Consider the following 20,964-nt stretch of genomic DNA (forward strand, 5'->3'; position numbering starts at 1 on the left):
ACTCTTTTTGTTGTATAACAAGGAGCAAAGATGAATATGAGCTCAGAGCACAGAGAGCCGAAAGAGAGGTCTGAGGTTTCTTAAGAGGATGAAACATGAGTCTCACCTTCAGTGAACAAAGCCTGTAAGAATTTAACGGCTTGTTTTTTAATTTATCCTTCAGAAGTGGCAAGGGTGTTACTGAGGAAGTTAATAAAGAGGAAAACAAAGGAGGGATAAACACTGTATATCAAGATTCAACATGACAAAGGGTTCAGTCTCAGAAAAGGACAACATGTAGTCATACATCCCACATGTGTATTTCATTACTCTCCATCATCTAGAGAATGAAGCAAGAATAGAGAAAGCAGAGATGACTGAAGCCAACGTTTGTTTCTAATCTGATTACTTTAAAATCTTAATAATTTAGAATTATCTCAACTGTCTGTCCTTTTTAAAGACATAAAGATACATTTTTAAAGTCATTTAGATGATACCAATCAATTAGAGAGAGAGAGAGAGAGAGAGAGTTTTCACTTGATTTACCTCATTAGTCTGTTTGATTTTCATCCTGTACGTGGTACATATGCTACCTGGATTTGTGAGTGTGTGTGTGTGTCTGTGTGTGTATATACACTCAGGTTGTACACACTGTGCTCTGCTGTCATACATCAACACCATGCTGGGTGACTGCTCAGCATCCTGCCACTGCTGTAGCTGATCAAAGACTCAAGGCTGCTGTCACACACAGTGGCACATACAGGCAAATACACACACACACACACACACACACACACACACACAACCACACACACACACACACACACACACACACACACACACACACATACACGCTACTAAATGTGGTCGTAGAAGCACCAATCAGGCTGCAAAGTGACAGCTGCACTGCCAACAGATGGATCTGTTCCATCAGAGTTACTGATTGTGTATTTTTATCTTAGGATGTGGAAAAAGATCTGTATCTGACTCAGTTCCATGCAGGTGTTTGAGGAAAAGTCAGTGTGTCTGTGTGTGACGGTGCAGATTGGCAACAAACCCACTCTCATCCAGACAGTTTATTTATTTTATACATCTCTGCCTTTTTTCATAACTTGCACAGTGATTGCTGAATTTAGTGGCTGCTAAACCTACAATCATGTGCCAGCTATAAAGCAACACCTGCAGTCAAGTCACAAATTAGGTATTATATTACGTATAGTTAAAGTTTCACACAGAACACACCACAGTGCACACACTACAAATTATGTTTGACCATTTTTGAATGCATGCTATAGTTTTAGATTGTTGTGTGTATTTTTTGCTCTGTTCCAGGCAACTATTCATCTCCATTTATTTCTGCACAATACAAAAATCAATTGGATTTTCATATCTTACAGAAGTGAACAAATGCCTGAAACATTCAAAATAATGCACTGACATTTCTAAAACTCAGCACCATGGTTAATAAAACAGTTAGATATGATGTATAATATTAATTATTTGTATTAAATTGGCTAAACAATGCAATACCACTGGTCTGGTGCTTTAACAAATAGCAAAATGTTACTAAACCTTGTTGTTTACTCCTCAGTTCATGAATATACAAGTGAAAGAGACCAGGAAAGTTAAGACATAAGCATATAAGCATGTGCATATCTCTCCTGAATAAAGTATGTCAAAATACTAAATTTTTTATTTTGCCACTATTCATACATGCATTCAGGATTCATTCACTGACGGACATTGACCAGATCATGAGCTACGTTGCAAACACCAAACAAGCAGACATAGAGACACCAAAGGGTTAGAGATCTGGATCCAGGAGCCATTGCACCTTCCACCTGCAGTGAGGACGTAAAATGAGGGAGGGGTAGTGAATCTAATCCTAGGTCAGGATTTTTTGTTGTTTTTCATTCTGGTTTGTGAGAGGTGGCCGGTGAGCAATTCAGAACTCAGGTCCCTCCTTCTTTAGGTTTTTGTAGTCTGTGCTGATGGCCACAAACTGAGGGAGAAGAGAAGATAAATCAAATTACAGTTAGAATGTCATCACAGTTTCCTAACATTAAATACTGTGGTGTGCTATATTACCTTATATTGGTATGTTGGGTCAAGATTATTCCATGGCTCAGGGTTATTGTTCTTGTTCCAGCTAAACACACAAACAGATATGAACTGGAATAAGTTAGGCCCAGTGAGAATCTGATATACATGAATAAAGCTCTCATTTCCATATTGATTCCCAAGTGATCTGATACCCCGTGAGAGCTGCTTTATTTCACGTCTGCTTTGATAGATTACAATGAAACATAAAATAAAAGGCAACCAAAAGTTGAGGGTCAGATTCAAACTCTTAAGCCTGCTGTGCCACCACCAGGACACTTTCTAATGGTTTCATCAAGCTGGTAAACAATAGCTGCTGCAAAGAAATAGTGAAAGATCTGCAAGGAGACAAGACAGTGCATCACCATGTGAGCTCTTGTTAAAAGCACTTTGCTGTGCCTGCTGGAGTATCTTCAAAAACCCCTGAAATCAACAGTTTGGATAGCAGCAGGAGGAGAGGAAGTCCAAGAAAGAGGCAATTTGAGGGGGAAATGACTGCAAGCGGAGATCGCTGTTGTCAGAAACACAATCATAAAACAAATTCCTCTCTTCGTTAAGGGTTTAATTATTCACCTGCCCTCCACATGCCTTGTTAGAATGTTGGCAAATCAACATTTCAGGAATTATAAGATGAAGGAAGTTTAATTAGTATAAAATCCATAATTTCCTTGTTAACTCATCTTAATAATAATATTTATGGTGATGTGCTCCACCCTGTAGGGGGCATTGATTCTTCTTTGGAAACTGCTGTATAATTGTCTGTCAATGAGATGAAAAAAGAACGTCTAAACTGGGGAAAACACACCTATTAACAAGAAAATTAGTTATTAATTAGATTCCTAGTAAAAGGTGACATATCTGGTTAAAGAATGATGGGAAAATGTTTTTAATTATCTTAATTAATCTTAATTAAGAAAATACAGATGTTTACATCATCTAACAGGTTACTGTTTGATCAGTAAACAGCTTAAAAGTGAGTTGTTTGTTTTACCAAACATCATCATACTGACTTTTTACACATTATCTCTGTTGCATATTATAAGTGAAAGGCCCTTACGTGACATGGGGTCCTTTGGCCAACCGGATCAGGTACAGAGATGCCCCGCCCATTCCCAAACAGATGAAGAAGAACTGGGGGATGAGCTGAAGACAGAGAGAGGCAATAAAAAGATTAAGCTTCTTAAAATATTAATCTATTATTAGTTGTTTTGTTATTTCTGAATTTGATATGTGACAGGACTACTTGTGCATAAATGAAAAAATATACAGTATGTTTATGGTCTATAGTCTATTATTGACTGATTGGAGCCTGCAGGATCCGGGGAACAGGCTGTTCTGATCCTTCCTCCAGTGTCTGCCTGAGTCAAATACTAAATATAGTCAGTATTAAAAGTCTGTCTCATAGTCAGTGGTGGTGGAATAAATACTCAAGACAGTGAAAAAAAAGTCTAAATATTCCTTTAAAGTCATTTAGTATTGGAGCAACATGTAAACTGCCAGATACAGTGCCTGAGTCAATATAGCCTACACTTTGTTGCTTTCCATTATCGTCTATTAACAGCTGTACCCTCAACACAGCTGGAGATGGGGCTCTATTTTTGTAACGTAGAGGAAGTTTTATTAAAAAGAAAACTTCCCCAGTTTCCACAGAAAAAGCAATAGACTCAGGAAAGTTGGTTAAACACAATTCACTGAGACACTTCACTTTCAGACCACCATGAAGAAAGATGAAGAGGCTGTCATACGCAGTGTTGATTCAGAAGATATGTATACTCTTGGGATCATTTTAATCAAAGTTTGGTTATTATTCTTCCACCAGCAGTTGGTTGTGGTCGGGTGTTGTGTTGCTAGTAGCAACCAATACTGATTATTGCTTGCTGCTTAACTGACATTTATACACCATTTCTGTAATAAAAATAAATAATTTAGAGAGAAATGAAGGTGTTGAAGTGGACGTGTTGTATCTTTTCTGTGTTTGTGGAGCAGTATTATTGATTCATCTACTGTGCAATGATGAGAGATTTTCTCATGTATCCGTCTAACATCATTGACCACCTGAGAAATACTCTTGTTTTGTCTGATTATGACCTTTGACCTTCAGTCTGTGTCCTGACCATCAGAAAGCAGCAGATAAAGAACAGATGGGCTGCTTCCTGCTTTAAAAACAAACTACAGTTGCAGAGCTTTTTCTGTATAATAAAGTACCCCATTGGATATTAATCTATAACGAATAGATTAGAGCAGAGTTAGTTAGTTGGAACCTCAGAATAAATTATTTTTCATGCATAATTTACTTTGTGTACCCTGAGGGAAGCTTTATTATAAAGAGTATATTACTGCACTGCTGTTTACGGCTGAGTACTTTTAGTAAAGTGTTAAAGTGAAACATTGAGTGATGAAAAGCAGCAGACCTGCCGCTTTTATTGTGAAAAGCTGGGAGCAGAAGCAGTGGTTGTCTCCTGGTGAAACACAAACAGCTCGGAGATAAAGTAGCGGTGGACAGACAGACGGACTGACAGACTGACTGACTGTAAGTACAACACACCACAGTCAGTGCACACGCTAATGAGCTTCATTAGTCTCTGAATGGCATTAAAACGATAACACTATATCCTGAATATGTATGTTGTTGATGGAAGCTAATGTAGTAGCTCGCTACCAGGCTAGCCTACATTACAGCATCGACAGGGACCGTCGAGTGGACTGAACACCTTTGACTGTCAGCAGAAACCAAACTAACTCCAATGAGCCTCTGAATGTGTGTTAGCTGCTGCTGGCTCTCTGCTCTGCTCTGTATACGCTTTATTTAGTCCAGCTGCTGTAGTTGTATTTACCTGCCTCAGGTAACGTTAGCATCACCTCGGTTGTGTCCTGACACTGAATTAGTTGTATACAATTGAGTGTTGAATATAATGTTTGACATGTTATTGTTTTCCCATCTATTTATAGGATACCAGTGATCTCCCCCACAGTCTGCACCACAGTTGACAAAATAAGAGAAACACCAACTCCAGCTTGGTGGTAATTAAATCTCAGCTCCAGTTGGGATTGTGTGCCAGCTTCAGAGGAGACAACCAACTCCTCAACTCCCAGCATGAGTGAGTTAACAGACTTTGACAGGGGCCAAATAGTTGGTGCACAGCTTGCAGGTCTGTCGGTCAGAAAAACTGCCCAGTTATGTGATGTGTCGAGTCGAACTGTCCTCAAAGTCATGAGTGTTTATAACAAACACGGAGACACTGTATCAGCAAAGAAGAGCAGGAGGCAGGAGCCACAGAGCAAAAGGAGAAGACTGACAAAAGCTGATGTTAAAGGAGGAGCTGCCAGTGGGAAACCAGTATCTGAACCTCTGGTGGACACACAAAACCCAGATGAAGAGAGCCACAGAGCCCAGACTAAAGACAAGGAGTAATATGGTCTGATGAGCTGTGCTTCACTCTTTCTGTTATATTTAGAGTGGTTAATGTGTGCATAAAGCCTCAGGATGCCTTCATTTAAATAAGCTATAAAGACATGTTTAGGTTTAATTTAAAGGCTTGACAATGGCCAGGGAATATGAGCCTTTTCTGTAAGCTATGATACATTTACAGGCTTTTCCCAAGCTTTCTTGGTTATGTTTTATAACCTTCAGCTAGCATTTAGCTGTGTGAGCTAATGTCCAAAGTTCAAGGTAGAATTTATTGTCATTCAATACTCAGTATACAGTCTATACAGTATGTACAGTATACAGGGGGAACGTCATTACATTCCTCCTATTCTGTACACTATAAACAGATACACACAGTAGTGTACAAGTAGTATTACGTTGAGTAAAGTGCAATGAATGAAATATGTTGCTAATATCCAAACACTGATAATACCTCCTGTATGTTAATTAAATTAATGACTGTGCCTCTGATGGGGACTGATGTTGATCTGGTGAGATCAGTTTCTTCTTTGCATGACACTGTAGATAATTAGTCTATACTTTTGTGAATCCCTCTCATTCATTTTTACAGTACGTCTTGTTGATCGTATGTCGTCACTCATCATTAAACGTGTGTCACTGTTTCACAAGGGCTTCCAGTAAAGATTGAGGCAAATTACTGTGTTTAAACTTCACTGGTGTGTTTACTTTGCTGCATAGCTGTGACTCTACATGCTTAGTAAGGGCAGAGAGTTATTGTCCACCACCTGTGCACACGCAAAAAATAGAGAAGCCTGATTTGCTGGTCATAAAACCAAAGTGAAGTCTAGTGGAGAATCAGCCTGTATACAGTATGCTGAGCAGCTAATTATCGTGATGGAAAACAGAAATTCCTTTTCTACGTTGCATCAGGCTCAGCTTCAACCTCTTGACTCCTGACACTACGTTAGCTGAATGTCTCTGAGAATATGCAAATATAAAAGCACATTCTTGAATTAAAAAAGGGCAGATACGGCTCTTTTTTTATTTTCCCGAGGTCAACTGACTTATTCAACTGTGACAAACTCTCAGTTATACGCCAACAATCTACTATAACAAAATCCCAATTCCTGTTTAGTGGTTTTTAAATTATACTCCATGAAGTCGTCATGAAGTAGGGAATGTCTTTACTAAAGTACCCAGGATTTTTTGCATACTTTATTTGACTTTCAGTCTACAGATACTGTAACAGCTCTGAGGATGAACTACTGCCCGGCCTTCACTGCGGCACCCCACTGAACCTGCTGACACAGCACTGTGGTGTGTGTATGTGTGTGTAAGGCACTGGTGGAAACCAACCAATTTACTTACATACTGGACTGAAGTACATTTAAGTAATTTTAAATTATTTCTGTTTAATGCTACTTCATACTTCCACTCGACTCTATTTCAGAATAATATAATGGACTTCACTACAGATATCTCACAAAGAAGGCAAAGATTAGAGAGAAGTCCAAAAATTATTAAACATTTGTGTAGCGGAAATTAGTTTTTTCTTTCCGATCCCATTAAATAATCTCACGACCCCTCAGATTTATTTTATGACCTTTGGAGGAGCCTGACCCTCAGGTTAGGAAGCACTGGACTGAAATACTCCAGTACTACAACAGTAAGATGCTGCTTACACATTTGTGCTTCTGTATTATTATCTAATCGTGTAATATATGATGACATATGAGTCACAGGGGACAGTTTTCTTCAAAACAAGTACTTGATACTTTATATTTAGCTGATAATACTTTATTGGTATGTTTACTCAAGTAAAAGAGCTGCAGGTTTGAGCCAGAGAAAGAAACCCAGCCATTGATTTGCTGTCTGCAATGAAACACTTTCTACCGTCAGCTGAAGATCTACAGCAACATGACTGAATAATTCATCAATCTCTGTCTGCCTGTCTGCCCATCTGTCTGACTGTGTTTCTCAGTCCAGCTGATTAACTCACTATGTGCCTGTCTATCTGCTGACACTACATTAAAATCACAACATACTTTACAGACAATGTTGACAGTGGTGGAAAGTAAATACATTTAAGTTCAAGTTACCTGTACTTTATTGACTATTACTTTATTTATTTTATGTTCAATCTTCTACAGAGAGAGTTACTAGTTACTTTACAGCTTACGTTTTTACATATAAAACACCTGATGAGCTTTCTTATAAAATACAGTTACAAGCAGTTCAAATTAGCTCCACCAACACTGACAGAAGCTTTTTTTTACTACATAACAGGCACATATACTTTTGATACTTAAAGTACATTTTGTTTTTAATAATTCTGTACTTTTACTACATGTGTTAGTGATTTAGTGACATCTAATGGTGAAGTTGTAGATTGCAACTAACTGAACACTACTTGTGTCTCCAGTTGATGACCTGGGAATGAGAATTGGCTGTGAAGTATGAAGGAGAAACTGTAGTACAGCCAGTGTTTGGTTTGTCCATTCTGGGCTACAGAAAACAGACCTATAAATATTAGGTTCCATTTCTGCCAATAGATCCTCCTAAATGTTAAACACTGGACCTTTAAAAGTGGGCCTTTAAATGAAGGACTCTTAATTGAGTCTTTTTCCATTGTCGTATTGCTGCTTTTACAAAAGTAAAAGATCTGACTACTTCTTCCATCACTTGAATTTGATATAAAGGACTATATAATGTGTAATGTCAGGCACTCATCTAAATGTACCTTTTTTTCTGTTTTCAAGATGTATGATGGTAGTTAGCACCTTTCATGTTGCATTCATGCTATTTTAAAGGGTATCGTAATAATTATCATAAAGTATTATTAATAGACTTTCTTCATCTCGGTCTGTCTGATTTACTTTCCGTCTGTCTGACTATCTGTCCATCTGAATTTCTCTTTCTATCAAACTTTCTGACACACTAACGGCCTGTCTCTGTCTCTCTCTCTCTCTGTCTCTCTCTCTGTCTGACTGAGTGTTGTAACTTGATCAAGGAGACCTGAGGCTCACAGGGATTTGCTTCCTGCAGCTTCTCTCTCACACACACTGTCTGTCTCTCAGCCTGTCCGTCTGTCAGAATGATAGACCATATCAAGGAGCTCTGGTAGAGTCTCATAGGGATTTCCTCCCTGCAGCCTCTCTCTCTCTCTCTCTCTCTCTCTCTCTCTCTCTCTCTCTTTTTTTTTTTTTTTTTTTTTTTTCTCTCTCTCTTTCTATCTCCTGGGAGGCTGATGACAAGAAGTTAAAACTCTGTCACTTTGCTAGCTGACAGCAGAGCTGGTTAAAAGCGCAGAAATAATCCCGTCCCCTGTAGGAACAACTCATATTTTTGAATTTATTTTATTCCAACTACTCTTTTCCTGAATGCTTAGATTTTGTCAGTTTCAATTTAGGAAGTTTGTAAAGGTCATGCTGGTATGTTTTTTAAGTCTCTCACAGTGTAGATGACTCATTAGATGAGTCAAAATTAGAGTTCTGGTCTTTGCTATGACCAATTAATTCACCAACACTCTACAAACACAGCAGGCATCATTAAATTTGTCTGCTGCTGTATTTTACTGACTACAGCTAGAACTTAATCAGTAGTCAAGTCAAGCATTTTAATATTTAAGTCTATTTATAGTGCAGTGTTTTCTTAAAGATATACCATAAATCAATACATGTAGCTATTTTAGAGGGATATGATACTATTCATATTATAGTGATAAAAGACAGACATACATTGCAATTGGATAAATAAAATAAAATAAATAAAAGCTTGAATTTTAACCTCAAGTCTATGGGGACAATGACATGCAAATAAGCCTCAACTATATCCTAAAAATTAAGGAAAATGAACCATGCTAGAAAACTTTAGCTACATGTTCGAAAAAATTTTTGGAAAACAGGTTACCATCATTATATCACGTAAAAGTACTAAAAAGAAACAAACAGCAAAAAAATAAAGAATACTTACGCCAGGGTGCCTCTTAGCATGCTCTACTGCTGTCCGAAACATCCTTCCGCCACTTTATAGAAATTTTATGTATGAAATAAAATGATTCAGTCAGTGTTTCAGGCCCTTATTATCAACAACCACAAGCTTTGTACAACTGTGCAGAGAGACAGGATTTAGACCTGTTGCTCTCTGAACGAGGAGGGAGGAGAAGGAGGGGAGGAGGAGGAGGAGGAGGAGGAGAAAGAGGTCATTTACATGTGATTACAGCTACTTCTGCTCCCTAGTTGGGCTGATTACACCGTGCTGGACACTGTGGAACAGTTTATATTCAAACGATAAGGTTTCATCCTTATGAATGTTTATTATTGTCCAGGCCAGAGACATTTAATGCTCATATCAGGGTGTTCAATCAGAAGATGTTGTGTAAAGCTCCTACAGAGAGCACAGAGGCTTTTTCTCCCCCACTCCCTTCACTGTAGTCTGAACACTTTTCAGCCCTTTGGGAGCTGGACTGGAGGAAATGGAAAAGCATACAAACACTGTGTCCTTTTAAAGGCCACGGGGGGGATTATCTATGTCTTCAGTTCATCATATCAGTAAACATATATACAGTACACATCCCAAAAAAACACAGTTCAATTGAAAGCTGCTACAACAAAGAGAAAGAGAAAGACCCACGCACGGGAATGAGGCTCCTTGAGGTTGAAATGTTGCTGCCATCAAAGTATGGACCGTTGTTTTTGTGCAAGAGTATTTTATTTCTCAATAGTGAAGTAAACCAAATGTTCAGTAAACTATTGGTAAGAAAAAATAATGGCAAAGCTTATTAATGATACCAAAGACCGGCACAAAAGCCTGCTGTTGTTTCATGATGCATTCATGTCGCGTCTTTGTCAAAAGCACTCAGGCAAACTATCCCTTTTCTTCTAGTTAATGACTACTGGCTGATTATCTTGGCAACCAAAGTCAGGGGACACTCCAAAACAAAATTATGTACCACAGTCATCATCCATTTGAAAGAGTTTGCAAATTTGGCCACTAAGAGATCATTTTAGCAAGTGCATAGTTAGCAACATAGTTCAACCTGGAGAAGATGTTAAAGGATGTAACATGAAAACATAACATGGAGATGCCTGAAGAGCAGAATAAAGATGTCATCTTAACGTTAACACTAAAACTATTAGTTCATTTTGAGTTTTTTAACAGGTGAAAAGTTAATCTTGTTCCGTAATTTCTCTCAAACCCAAAATTGATTGTATAAACCAAAAGTAAAACTTTCAACCAACGGAGATCTGTGCAACAATTCCTTCTTGTTACCAAAGATGTACTGTTGTGTTTTCCTTATGTTACTAATAGATACTGACAATAGAAAACACAGATAAAAACACACTGTGCTTTTGCTTGTAAAAGAAAACCTGCCAGTCTGTTTAAAGGGAGTGTGTCTCTGATTCATTGCACTCCAGTTTAATGTGGAAGTTAAAACAAATACAATTCAATTTGGCACATGAGTGCTTCACTTTCAACTTCACAGACGTCTCATTAGCTCCCAGGCACAGCACGTCTGTCCTAAGATAATAAAGCAACTGTTAAGGTCACATGAACCTCCTCGGAAAAACATATATTTTCATAATGTATCTTTTTAGATGACATATATGCTGTAAAGAAAACAGGAAATTTTTTGATCTTATGGAAAGTGTCAACCTTTAGATCAAATGAAAACACAATGATCAAAGCTGGAGCAAGGACGTTTTTTATAACAGCAAAGATTCATTATAATGACTTCATCACCCTCTGACGTGGTGCCTCAGACAGTAATAAATCCCAGTTTTCCCAGTGTGTGTGTGTGTGTGTGTGTGTGTGTGTGTGTGTGTGTGTGTGTGTGTGTGTGTGTGTGTGTGTATGTGTATGTGTGTGTGTGTATTCAAGACCATTTAGCCAGGTGGACTATAATTGGCCAAATAACAAAAATAATCCGAGCACATTCAACCAGTGTTTCACAGCTGCTTCAAGGAGACACTTCATCCAAAATCTACCTTTCAGTATGAAACACCTGCTGTACCCCCTGTAGGCTCAAAAGGTGGCTCTGAAAAGTTTGTAGTTGGATTCAAGTCAGTTACAAAGACTTGCAGGAGTGACACATTTTCACTGGTGTAGAAAAGTATTAAAATGTGTAAAGGGAGTTCTCAAACTGCCCCTGCAACATAATCAACTTCTTCACCAAAGCACATTTTTAAAGTTATATGCACTGCATCTGTATCCGTACCGGAACCTCCTCAGCAGTGGAAGACATATGGGGGACAACAGAGAAGTGGATTATGTTGCAGAGGTGGTTTAACATGGTTCTATGGATATTTTGGTGCCTCTCACCATTGGAGTTTGTTGTCAGTGATATGAAGTCATGCTGACAACAGACTGTTTCCTGCAAAGGAAACCGTTTATAGCCACTTTTCAAGACGACAGAGAAAGAGTGTTCTATACTCATAATATTATTCTTTCACCAGAACAATCAGGTCTGTTAGAGTCATTAAGTTAATAATGTTGATGCTGTTCCTGCTGATCTCTGAGTTTCTCAGTGAGAGATATAGAGTGAGTTTCTCTGGTTGGACAGCTGCCAACATTTCTGTCAAAGAAAACTGAAGACGTGAGAAAACTGAGATGTTCCGCAGTATGTTGCAACTCCAGTTTGGGAGTCAAGAAAGTCAAACTCTGAAGGGACTACAGGGTCTTAAAATTATTAATATTTACATATTTGATAATAAAACCGGTTGTATGATCAGCACATAAATCAATAAAAATGATTATGTTATTGGCACTTAGGAATCATATTGCTATTAGCCCTGACTTTGGACACTAGATGGACAGCTGCCAAGCTGGACTGAATTCATATGTTGTGTTTTGAAATCAATCCTAAAGGACAAACAGAAATCAGACATGGATGCATTTAAGAGCGTTATATAAATTTAGTTGCGAGAGATGTCACAGCTTCTCCCAGGAAGGCATTAACCTAAGAAGAAGATTTTTTAAAACAATTTGAGGCTTTTAGTGATGCAAAGTAACTATGTCAATTTTGTATTGTACTCAGGTACAATTCTGAGGTTGGGTATTTTCATTTCATGCTACTTTAAGTGAAAAATTGAAGGTATAGTTAGTCAGTATCAGTGTGTAAACTATATATTGTACATTAAACAACCTAAACACGTAGCTATATAAAAAAGTTTAAATTAGCAATTATCTCAATCTTGAACAGTTGAACGACCTTTTATTAATTTATTTCATTTGTGACTAAATAATTGATAGAAGTGTGACATAAACTGTAAGACATCAAAGAATGAGAAAAAAAAGAGAAAGGGAGAGAAAAAAGAGTTATTTTACAAAGTACTTTTACTTTCAGTTACATTTCGCTGCTAAAACTTTTATATAAGTAATCTTCTTTTGACTTTTACTTATAATGGATGATTTTTATGGTGTGATAAAGTAAGCCTGGGCACTAAAACAATAGCAATATGTATAGGCAATAGACATTTCATCAATAGCAATAACTGTTCAACAGGATATTGATAGTTGCTTTACATGCAAACTGCCATGAAAGCACATGACAAATACACCCTGGATCATAAACAGCCTATTATATCCCTATAATGAAACATACTATGAGTGAATCACAATCTGGGAGCCTTGATACATAAAGTGATTATTTAAATTCAAACTAAAGTAGTTCAATTTAAAGTAAAGTGGTTAAATTCAACCTTTTTTTTTTTCCCACATATTTTCAAATGCAATGAGTTTCGAGCTACAACCACATTTCCACAACCCACTGTGACACTGTGAAGGTGCCTCTGATGAACGAGTCACTAGAAACAAAGGACATGAACCCTACAGGTTTCCCACCCTCAAACACAAGCCATCTATATGTTTTGCTCCTGTGCAGAGCGAAGAGAGACAGGAAGCATGGAGACAAATAGCGGGGTTGTCTGCAACAAGGGTTCTAGTTGTCTTCACCTAAATGTTACTAACAGACAGGCTGCAAACGGGCTATTTTAAACTCTGTAACCATCGAGATCTTACTGTAAAAAATAAACCATTAAAATGCCTCATTGTGCATCTGTCACACCTCTAACTCTGGGTCCTTATTTTCTCCTCCCCGTAACACTGACTGGGTGACACAAGCTGTTCCTGCTGACCTGCAACACAGATAAATCTTCCTAATTGGACACTGGCCAACACTATGGCACAAACACAGTTCAATACAGCCCAAGCCTGTTTAAAAATATTCAAGATCTGCATGGTATGCCTTGAGCTGCTCGGTAGAGAATTTATTTAGAAACTCTACCTAATGATGAATTGTATTGGTGCAGTAATTCTGACTTATGCCAAGGTGGTGACAGTGCACACAACAGAGAGCAACGGGTAGGTGAAAGCAGGTATGGATAAAAGTGGGCACTGCAACCACCCATCACAGATCACAGATCAGTGAGCCTTCAGAGAATATTCACCTGCTGGTTAATGGCGTATAACAAACCAAAAACCAGTTAATGGTACCACTGTCAGCCGAACACAATGAGTATGTATCATATGGAAATGAAAAGGCAGAAAAGTCCCATTATCCATTGTCCTTTGACATTTTTGAGTTGCACCTGCAGTTGAACTTTTCTTTCTTTTCCTAAATATAATTAAGAAGTGTTGCAGAAATGTAGTGTAGCCATAGAAATAAATCCTGTTTACGTGCTTTTACACATAAAAGATTGCCTTGTTTTTCCCTTTTAATCCCTCTTGTTAAATTTGAGCCAATTACCCTGCAGTCACAGGCCTGCTTCGGCTGTGATTAGACCCACTCTACTCTGCTCTGTGTGTGTGTGTGTGTGTGTGTGTGTGTGTGTGTGTGTGTTACTGCTCCTTGAGGAGAAACAGAACAAGAAGGCTGAGGGTTGGACCTTGAGCTGTGGTAGTTTAACACAACATAATACTATTACACCACAGAGGTCTGCTGGATTAATAATGTGGACCAACATGGAACACAACAGTCTTCAGAGAGGTCAAAACCTATGGATTAGATGAGAGAGAACTCGACTCCTGATTATTATTATTATGGAGTATACAATATCTAGAACCAAAGGCTCTCGCAGTCACATGTTCTTGTGAACATTTTGTCTCTTCTTAAAGATGGCTGACACTGCAGCTCTGAGACCCTGCTGCTGTTCCAGAAACCCACATCTATAAGAAAGCACTATTAAAGTGGTCAGTATAATTACATAGATCCGTTATAGTGAATGTGATGATAACAAACACCAATAGCTCTGTTGCCACTGTAGGATTACGTGTTAATCAGCACCATCTAGTGGTGCAAAACCATATTGCAACACCTAATCATATGTTTTGTATCTAAAGGGTCAGTGCACCCTGCAAAGAAACACAAGCATCTCTCACTTATTTCTAATTTATCTATCCATGCAAATATTTTTGGTAATATTTATCAGGACTATTTTCTACTTAAGAAATAGTCCCTCTCTGACAGCATGTTCTTAGGATCATTCGGAGTAGCACTGAAATGATAACTGATATCATTTCCAAATCATACCACAGGTTTTTTAGATTAATATCTAATCTTCCCAGCAGGCGATTGATTAGTCAAATGATGATCTGATCAACAAGAAAAAAATATTTTAACATTTTAACAATGACCTATTGTTTCAGTCATTTATCAAGCTACATTTGAATAAAGATTTGTTTCTTGTGTGAATAATTTTAGAGTTTAACCTGTTAAAAAGCAATTTCATGATGCACTAGGAAACATTTTTCCGACTAAATCTTAGAGACTACAGAAGTAATATATTAAACAAAAAAAACAAAAAACAAAAATAAACCTAAATCTAAAAAGTGAGCCCACAAATAAAACTATTCACCTCCACCACACTGGTGTGACAAATAAAAACGTGGAAATAATAAAAACACAACTATCTGCATGGAATGGATAGATACAACAAGAGGTAAGACAGAAACCATGTTTTTGTGTGCGCAATTTCAGTGAAGCAACCCTTGAACTGGTTTTAAAGTGAGCTGTAGTGAAAGGGAACCGACGATGGGACTGAAGACAGAAAGCAGGTTAAAATATAACCTGAGGCATCAGACAGCTCCAAACTTTTAACTCAACTTGTCATTCAATCAAAACCAAACACTGTTTTCATCAGTGAAAATATACTTTAAAAAAAAACATACAACAATTTCTATTTACAAACATGAAATTTTTCCACTAGACCTTTAAGATCATTAATTTGACCACAATTCAATATGAATGGTCTCTTGTGGTTTCATACAGCATAATTAAAAAAATAAACAAAATTGTATTTCCATAACATTTACAGTCAAAAACAGAACATCAGAGCCTTGTGCTATCTGAGATCTCAGTTTAGGAGGTAACCATAGAAACATCAGTGGAAATGGTGGAACCGGAGGGAGTCAGGGCAGACGTTACGGTGGTGACGGCAGCAGAAGCTCCGTTCGATGTCAGTGGGGCAACAGAGGGCTCGGTGGGGCGAGCAGGAACCGGTTTGGCGATTTTAATGGGAATGAAGACGTTAGAGGCACAGTGCTCGCTCAGGTATTCGCCTCCTTTCTCCTCATAGTCTTGTCTGCTGATCCATCCCTCTGCCACTGCTCCCCCTTCTGTAGGCAGATGCTCCAAAGCCCAGTCTCTTGCCCCGTACCAGGCGTCCAGGGCCGGCCGCGACGCCATTGTCACCTGAGAAGGTGTCAAGAGTTCAAATGAATTTACAAGAAATTTCAGTTTCAATTGTTTGAGGTGACTGCTTTGCTATGAATCAGCAATACTGCAACTATCTGTCTTTATTGGTCAACATCTGAAACATGTGACATGGGATGTGATTCACAACATCGTGTTTTGGCACTTGAGTGCTGCGTAATGATAAATATGGTTTGAAGAACAATAAAGGACCTTGTACCTTGAAGTGCGACTGGAAAGGCCTCATAGCCAGCAGTTCTTTCTCTACTCTCTCCTTCATTCCAGGGTACTGCATGTTCCCTCCTGTCAGAAACACATTGCTCACCAGCGCCTCCTGCTGCTCTGGAGTGTACCTGTATGTGGTACAGAAGACAGAAAATGCACAGAAAATTACGATTTTCTACAGATCAGCTCTTTGATCAGACATTTGCCGTCATGACCTCGGTCTTGCAGTCAGAGGAGAGCAGGCCGCCTCAACCTGTGTCTGCATGGTTCAGTGTTAGCGTGTGACTCTGTGTTTGCATGTACCATACTGTGTTAACATATGTGTGCACCTGTTGCATTGTATCATTACCTGGCCAAAACGAACTGTAGTGTCTCCATCAGTCCCATCTGGTCCTCTCCGGTCGGCGAGGGCTGGAACAGGATCTCTGGACACCGCAGACGCTCCGTCCCCACAAACAGCTGGTGGTACTCCGCCAGGTTGAACACAGGCTGGAAATCAAAGTTATTTTTCACTGCCATTAATGTGTGACAAGTATTGCCACCAAATGTTTTAGCTTATGAGCAAAGTTTCATTACAAAAACATAATGCAGCACAAAAAGTTTTCTCACACATCCTGCCAGACATTAACCTGGAAGATAATTGCCTGCACAGCATTAACGAGGATCTAAATATCTGTCTGGGTAGTTCCAGTGTCTCTGTGCCACTACCTGAACCACATTAGCAGGTTTTTCTGGCAGCGTGTCCTCAGGGAAGTCAGGATCCATCAGTGCCACTCCGTCTCCCTCGTCCATCGGCTGCTCCAGCTCAGACACCTGGCAGAGAGCAAGAGAACAGCCTCAGGCTTCGTGTCAGCTGCAGCACATCGACTGCAGAAAACAAGCATGGATCCTGTAGATCCCTGCAGCACATTCACGGTAATGACATGTAGACCTAATTAATTATTCGTACATTTCAATGAAACTTCAACTCACTTTTGTGGAAAATATAGTATAGTTGGACCACTTTACTTCCTTGTTACTGTTGGCATCATTTGCATACCTAGCTTATAGCCAAGTGATATGACACTGCTTATACACTTATACATATATACATATATTCTAGAATTCATTAATAAAATGCTAGAGTGTGCATTTTTGTATTTCTTTGGGTAACCTAAAAGAGTCGACACTATCTGTTTCTTACATTAATTGATAGGTGACCATAAGAGACTTTTTTAAACTATCCAAATATTTAGCCAGGTCCAGAGCCAAAATGTGGATACAGCGCTTACAAGATACCAATTTAAGATTTCCCCACTCGGTTTCGATTTAGTGGAGTGGAAGACACACCTCCGCCTTCCCCTCTGCTCCGTCGCTGAGCAGCAGTCTCTGTCGGCCCTGCTCCACAGCCAGCTGCAGTTTGTTGATGTACGACTGCAGCTCCTCGGCTGAGTCCATGTTGAGCTCCACCAGGCTCTTATGAAACTGATCCAACAGGCCGTCCTCCAGCAGCTCCTACACACACAAAACTCTACGGTCACTGCGCAGCACAGAAAAGTCTTTCCTTCTGTATACTGAATTTTAAGTCTCATGCACATATATAACTTATTACATTATGCAAAGGTTTCTTGCCTGTACAGCCATAAGTCTATCCAGCCTCTCTTGGTCCTGCAGCAGCTTCTCCTCCCGGCGGCGAGCGTTGATCTCCTGAAGCCTTCGGAGCTGCTGAGCTCGTCTCTCATGCCTTTCCTCCACGCTCACACAGCCGCCCGGCACCTTACCTGAGAATGGAAGCTGCATACGGTGAACCTCCCGCTCATAAAACTCTGGGCTGCGCCACTTTTCCAGCTCTGTGGAGAACACAATAGAGAGTGGAATGGAAAGTAAGTAAAGGAGGAAAGAAAAGGAAAGTGGGAGTTTATCTGCATCTCCATGCTGTCTTCTAGCTTCTAGTCAGTCTTGTACCACCTGCATCCCCACCGGCCACAAGGAGAAAATCCTTAAATCTTAAAAACTTAAATTGTTATTTGCTGCTGAACCTACACCGATCAGCCATAACATTATGACCACTGACAGCTGACGTGAATAACACTGATTATCTGGTTATCATGACACCTGTCAGTGGGTGAGATAAATGTATTAGAAGCAGGATAAATTGGGCAGCATGAGGATCTGAGCGACTTTGACAAGGGCCACATTGCGATGGCTAGACGACTGGGTCAGAGCATCTCCAAAACTGCAGCTCTTGTGGGGTGTTCCCCATCTGCAGTGGTCAGTACCTATCAAAAGGGATCCAAGGAAGGAAAATAATAATCATAATGTTATGGCTGATCGGTGTATATGTGTGATTGTACTGACATACTGTACCTTCTTGATAATCCACAGCAGTGTAACTATGCTCATGCAGCAGTTCCTCAACGCGGCTGAGTGTGATGGCAGCGAGGTGACCCGGGTATTTCAGCTGGAGCAGCCGCTGCAGGTAGGACGCTGCCTGACTCCCGGCCACGTTCACACGCTTACAGTTCACCGCGTCCAACCTCAAATCAAATCCATATCAAAATAAGACTCTATAGAACGAACTGTGTGTATGTTTGTATGTTTGGACTAAAGATAGCTAAAAACAATCACGAAAGGAGGACAGACAGGAAAAGCATTTCTCAGAGTAAAATAATGTAAGAAGATATAAGATGAACTTTGAAAGGGCAAATACAACACAGGAGCAGTTGTCTGTGTGTGTGAATCCGCACCTGCCATTGATAACCGGCAAGATGTGTGAACAGTGGTATCCTGAGGACAGAACAATGCCAGTGTGCGGAGGCTGGAGGTTCCTTTGAGCGTTATTGTGGTAGAAACTGTACAAGCTGTCCACGCCGTAGGAGACGTACGGGACGCGGTAGCACTCAAATAGCAACTCTGACATCATCTGCCGACAGTGCAGCGGGTTGCAGGGCGCTTCTGTCAGCACTATGGGGTGGGCCACACTGCCCTACAAACACAGGGAGAAAGTAATGCTGATTAATCGTCTGGTTGTCACGATGAGTTAGTTTGATGATGCCAAATATTACCAGTCTGCATTACTGTAATTTATACACACTCATTCTGCTACAAAAACATTTGAGGTACATCTAATTCCTTTATTTGATCGTTCCTTGATCCCGATCTGAAATGGTTCTGGTCTACAATCATGAAGGTCATTCCCAATGCTCTTTTGGTTGAGGAGCAAGGAGGGATCGCTGAGGGCAAGGATCGTAATCCATTGCATACTGCATTGAGTCGTATTGTGTTGAATCGCACTGTGTTGAATTGAATTGCATCACATAGTTGTTTCAACTATATGTAGTAGGTAGTATTGAATCAAGATATGTATTACATCAGCCATCAGTGATGGGGATGCACATAAATACAGAGAGCAGGTTTTTAATAAATGTGCAGATGTTTCTCAGTTTATTGTAAGAGGAAACAAAAAAAGAAGTGGGGGTAACTGTGTACATTATTAACAGACAAACCGGTTTTATAAATGATAATTACACCTGATACTTTATCTGGAGGTAAAAAAACCTATGTGTTAAACAGATTTGAAATAAAGTCTCTGTGTATACTCGTGGACACAGAGCCCTGCGTGGGGCACGCTGGTGGCTGTCTCCAGGCTGGAGAGGCTTTGGGTTAGGCTTAGGGGGCTGAGATCACTGCTGGGACCGCTGGGACACGCTGGAGGCTGGTTATAGGATTTGGGTTGGACTAAGGGGGCCTGGGAGCATGGAGAGCGTGCTGGAGGTGTCTCGTTAATTCAGAGAAACAGAGCAGAATGTCCTTCTGTAGATACCTGGGGTTTAACTGAAATGTAGAAATGAAATCAGTACTATGTCAAATATGTCAAATGTATGTCAAACAGCTTAATCTAATTGTTTGTAACGTCTTTAAATGACCCACATCTGCTGGGTGATGCACCATCACACCACTCACCTCAGAGGTGATGCCCAGGTGTGTAAACACATAGTCAAAGATGAGCTCCTGGATCTCGAAGTTGACCACCACGTTTCGGTCGAACTGGCTCTTCAGCAGCCACCGCAGCGGCTCCAGGTTGGGGATATCGTTACCGATCTGGGTCTCACTGCGAGCAGCCCCTCTGCTGCGCGCCGCCACCGACCTGAAGAGCAGCCGCGGGGACTCGAACTCCGCCGCCGGGGCCGCCCAACCGGCCCGGGTCTGGAAGGAGCCGTTATCTATCACTATCGGGACCGGGGCCGGGACCGGGGTCTGACACTGGGCAGGGAGATCAAAAATCGGGTCGGGAGAGGTTTTACAGTCATGAAATGAGAAAATTTGATAGACCGGATCCCCTTTGGAAGCCATTTTGGAGGTGTGTCACTGTGAAATACAGCCGAGTGGAGGCCAGTGTCGCAGATATATGATTCCCTATTTTTAATCGACTACTTATACAGGCGTTTAATCCGTGTGAATGCGTGTAATAACATTTCCAAGTAGCCCTTTAAGAATAATTAAAATATATGTAATACAAACGAGTAAAATAAAAAACCTTTTATTGTTTCAAAAATCCAAGTGTGGCAAAAAAATCTTCCTACAATTTCTGACACTTAAAAAA

General features: G+C 39.8%; 2 protein-coding genes and 1 long non-coding RNA gene across 3 annotated transcripts; 1 reads left to right on the forward strand and 2 right to left on the reverse strand.

The window, feature by feature from the left end:
* Positions 1-1,040: 1,040 nt before the first annotated feature.
* ndufa4l2a (NDUFA4 mitochondrial complex associated like 2a) lies at positions 1,041-9,616 on the reverse strand. Its single transcript, XM_051425796.1, has 4 exons — positions 9,440-9,616; positions 3,137-3,222; positions 2,068-2,128; positions 1,041-1,981 (listed from the first exon to the last, which is right to left on the reverse strand). The coding sequence occupies exons 1-4, from the start codon at positions 9,479-9,481 to the stop codon at positions 1,925-1,927; spliced, it is 246 nt and encodes an 81-aa protein (XP_051281756.1). The 5' UTR covers positions 9,482-9,616; the 3' UTR covers positions 1,041-1,924.
* LOC127377689 (uncharacterized) lies at positions 4,466-5,993 on the forward strand. Its single transcript, XR_007887738.1, has 2 exons — positions 4,466-4,609; positions 5,029-5,993. It is a non-coding gene; the product is annotated as an uncharacterized LOC127377689 (long non-coding RNA).
* A 5,980-nt stretch (positions 9,617-15,596) lies between the features above and the next one.
* On the reverse strand, positions 15,597-20,753 carry actr5 (actin related protein 5). The gene is made up of 9 exons (XM_051425768.1): positions 20,325-20,753; positions 19,109-19,347; positions 18,729-18,898; positions 17,994-18,211; positions 17,712-17,876; positions 17,091-17,195; positions 16,732-16,871; positions 16,378-16,510; positions 15,597-16,157 (listed from the first exon to the last, which is right to left on the reverse strand). Exons 1-9 carry the CDS (start codon positions 20,712-20,714, stop codon positions 15,825-15,827), a joined length of 1,893 nt encoding a protein of 630 aa, XP_051281728.1. The 5' UTR covers positions 20,715-20,753; the 3' UTR covers positions 15,597-15,824.
* Between the last annotated feature and the right edge of the window lie 211 nt (positions 20,754-20,964).

Source organism: Dicentrarchus labrax, unplaced genomic scaffold (assembly GCF_905237075.1).
Source record: "Dicentrarchus labrax unplaced genomic scaffold, dlabrax2021, whole genome shotgun sequence".
NCBI classification, from domain to species: Eukaryota; Metazoa; Chordata; class Actinopteri; family Moronidae; genus Dicentrarchus; species Dicentrarchus labrax.